At 55.1% G+C, this 3,892-nt stretch overlaps 1 protein-coding gene across 1 annotated transcript; it reads left to right on the top strand.

Annotated features, from left to right (window-relative positions):
• Positions 1–63: 63 nt before the first annotated feature.
• Positions 64–3,763, top strand: LOC111734603 (unconventional myosin-VIIa; the record flags this gene model as incomplete). Its single annotated transcript, XM_023526695.1, has 6 exons — positions 64–78; positions 1,015–1,199; positions 1,700–1,821; positions 1,900–2,042; positions 2,321–2,434; positions 3,610–3,763. Coding segments are annotated over exons 1-6 (733 nt in total), but the record flags the coding sequence as incomplete, so codon positions are not given.
• Positions 3,764–3,892: the final 129 nt, after the last annotated feature.

Genomic DNA, 3,892 nt, shown 5'->3' with positions numbered 1-3,892 from the left:
TTTCCCCTGGCATGTGGTTCCAGGCAGCCGTGCCTTCCCTGCATGGCCACCTCAGGCTGCGGCATGGCTGTGGCTCTGGTGGGAGGCACTGTACTCTGGGTGGTAGGGGATGGGTAGGCTGTCACCTCCCCTGTGGGGTCACATCTTTCTTCAGCCTCTCCAGGCCCAGATGTCAATACATCCATTATCAATTACTGGCTGGGCCTGACCTTTTCAAGTTGGGGTAGGGAGGGATGGGAGGAGAGAGAAGTAACTCCTAAGTGCTTCACTGTGCCCTGGTGGCAGGAGGGCCAGGCCTTGTTGACCCCTGTTTGTCAGAGCCTGGACCCACAGTGGAAAATTTTGCACACAAGTGACCATTCTGTGCACTAAGAGAAGAGCCCATGGACAGGAGCCCCCATAAGGCTTTCTGAGTTGCATCTTGCCCCTGAGCCTGCACTGCCCAAGATGGCTGGAGGCACCCTGTCCCCAGAGCACAGGGGCAGTGCTGCAGAGAACAGGGCTCACCCAGCCCCCAAATCACATACTCCAGCCCCTTCAGCTATTTATGGCTTGGTTCTATTCTCCCATCACAAACCCAGCCTCTGCTCTGGAAAGTCCAGTTTATGAATTTTGCTCCAAAAGTTTGGGCTGCAGGGCTTGGAAGCAAAGATGAGAGCTAGTATTTGAGGAGTACCTACAGTGTGCTATGAATTTCAGTCTTCTTTAATCTTCATAAACAGTTATTTTATGTCCATTTTATAAATAAAGATGAGGAAATCAAGTCTTAGAGACCCTCCCTCCCTCTCCACTTCCTCCTTCCCTTCATCAAATGTCTCTGAGCACCTACTCTGACCCAATGCTAATCTGAAGGCCCTGCCCCAGCTAATAGGGAGGCAGGGTTCTGATCCATGTTACTCCAAAGCCAGTGCTCTCCTTTCCAGAGGGATGGAACAAGGCAGAGCCTGAGATCTTTCTAGAGTCAGAGCCTCCCACATGGGAAGAGGTGAGCTCCCTGTTCCCTGTTGCCCACAGACATACACGGGCTCCATCCTGGTGGCTGTGAACCCCTACCAGCTGCTCTCCATCTACTCACCAGAGCACATTCGCCAGTATACCAACAAGAAGATTGGGGAGATGCCCCCCCACATCTTCGCCATTGCTGACAATTGCTACTTCAACATGAAACGCAACAGCCGTGACCAGTGCTGCATCATCAGGTGAGCGGCTCACCACCAGTATGGCATACCAGGCTTAGCCCCTAGAGCTCCAGCTCTTTGCTCTTGCTGATGTCTTATAATGTAGAGAATCATCTCCTCTTTCCCAGGCCTTATATCTCTATTAATGTGACCAAAGCTTATATTAGCTTTTGAGGCCAACTTTATTTACTACTGGCTCCTTGAAATCTCAGGCTCCTGTTCTCTCTTGAGCAGAGGATAAAAGAACAAAGCATTGATCAAACATCTAATATGTGCCATGCTCTATGGCAAGTATGGATACAGGACTGCGCATGCCTGAATGAAGGGGTAGGAAAGTAACCTTCAGCTGTGGCCGAGCACTGAGCTTCTTTAGCCTTCCCCCAGCCCTGGAAGGTCTATATTGTCAGCCCATTTTACAGATGGGAGAGGGTGGGTGAAGGAAGCAGCTTGGGCTGAAGCCCTGTGGGGAGCGGGGCAATGCAGACTGATAGGCCCTGCCTCTCTCTGGGTCTCCTCTGCAGTGGGGAGTCTGGAGCAGGGAAGACAGAGAGCACGAAGCTGATCCTGCAGTTCCTAGCGGCCATCAGTGGGCAGCACTCATGGATAGAACAGCAGGTGCTGGAGGCCACCCCCATCCTGGAAGGTAGGGCAAGGGTTCTCAGGGCAGGTGGGAGGCTGGGTGGGGGCTGACCTCGCCCATGACCTGCTACCCACCCTGAAGCATTCGGGAACGCCAAGACCATCCGGAATGACAACTCGAGCCGCTTTGGGAAGTACATCGACATCCACTTCAACAAGCGAGGTGCCATTGAGGGCGCCAAGATCGAGCAATACCTGCTGGAGAAGTCACGCGTCTGTCGCCAGGTGGGCCCAAGCCTGGGGGCAGAGCTGTCCCTGCCCAGGACCCCCAGCCCCAGGGCTGTGTGTGATACACATTGTCTGCACCGCCTCCGCTGTCCCTAGGCTGCTGCCTGCCTGCCTGTGCCTGAAGCCCCACCGTGAAAACACCACGGGGCTTTTTCACGAAAACCAGTTGTTAAAATAGCAAACTGTGTTTCCAGTCTTCTTGATTGTCTCATTGCTGATGGCTTCCTCTTGCCTTCTTGTCCTTGTCTCCCAACATCTTGTGTCCATTTGTTTAGGCCCCTGATGAAAGGAACTACCACGTGTTCTACTGCATGCTGGAGGGTATGAGCGAGGACCAGAAGAAGAAGCTGGGCCTGGGCCAGGCCACAGACTATAACTACTTGGCCATGGTGAGGCCCAGGTGGGGCACTCATGGAGGGGGACACCCATTGCAGTGAGGTCAGGAGCAGCCCACCCAGCCCCTCCTCAGCTCTAGGCTTGGTGGGTGGGAACTTCCACAAGGGCTTTCTCCTGTCCCCTGACCTGCCCAGCTCACCCTGGGTTTGCATATACCCTAAGGCCTGTTCCCTACTTGGGCACGCATCCACCTGCACACACGTCTAGACATATTCTCACCACAGACACATTCCTTAACGTGTGTAGATGTCCCAGACCCAGGGACACAGACATGCACATGCCTACGTGTACATGTACACAGACCTGCCTGCACACGTATGCTGCGTTGGTTCAGTCATTGAGGACACGAAGGCTGAGACCTCTGCCAGGATCCCAGCATTGCAGGGTGCAGGCTGCTGTGGCCTCAGCCTCAAGGGCTTGCTGGTTGCAGGACTCAGGTGCTGCCGCCTCTGCTGCTATCAGGCCACTAAGGAAAAGTGAGCCTTGGGGCCATTGCTGCCACCCAATACCAGGTCAGGGGCCATGTACACAGCAGGCTGGCTTGGGGGCACCAGCTTCCTTAGCCCCGGGGAGAGACTATAACTGGTTGCGTGGAGCTGGACACAAGTGTGGGCTATGGTATCTGAGGGATGTGGGACAACAAAGGGGTGTGTGTGTGTGTGTGTGTGTGTGTGTGTGCGTGTGTGTGTGCACGTGCGCGCGCGCGTGCGGTAGGTATGACAGGCCTTCCTGGACACTTCCTGTAGTTGGCTGGCACACTTTCACACACACATGTGCATGTACACAGGTCTCATACAGACACATAATAGGGCAGACTGTCCATGCTCCACTTATCTGCAGCTACTCTTCCCCCTTCCACCCCAGGCTACACCTGGTGAGAGGTTCAAATCCCTGAGGGTGAGTGTCCGTGGGGGGAGGGGAGCATGGTGGGGCCTTGGTGTTGTGACTACCAGGCAGGGTGACAGCCCAGGCCTGACATCAGTGACTCCGCTCCCCTCATTCATGAGAAGAAAAGACATCCAGAGTCACCAGATGTGGGAAACGTGTTCTTGAGAAGCCCAGGCAGGAGCTTTCTAGACTTTCCGGAGGCCCACGCAGTGCCTCTCTGGGGGTACCCATAGCCTCCCTGATGCCCTCCTGTACCCGCTCTCCCTCACCTGCCCACCAGGGTAACTGCATAACGTGTGAGGGCCGGGAGGACAGCCAAGAGTACGCCAACATCCGCTCTGCCATGAAGGTGCTCATGTTCACCGACACTGAGAACTGGGAGATTTCGAAGCTCTTGGCCTCCATCCTGCACCTGGGCAACCTGCAGTATGAGGGTGAGGGGCCTGAACGGTACATGCCCTCTCAGCCCTGCACTGAATCCAAGGGCTGCACGACACCTAGCTGTCCAGTGGGTATTGGTGGCTCAGTGTGGTGCCTGGCCCTCCTAGACGACTTCCTTGCCC

Source organism: Pteropus vampyrus, unplaced genomic scaffold, assembly GCF_000151845.1.
Source record: "Pteropus vampyrus isolate Shadow unplaced genomic scaffold, Pvam_2.0 Scaffold2339, whole genome shotgun sequence".
Taxonomy (NCBI): domain Eukaryota; kingdom Metazoa; phylum Chordata; class Mammalia; order Chiroptera; family Pteropodidae; genus Pteropus; species Pteropus vampyrus.
This window is presented reverse-complemented; position numbering and strand designations above follow the sequence as displayed.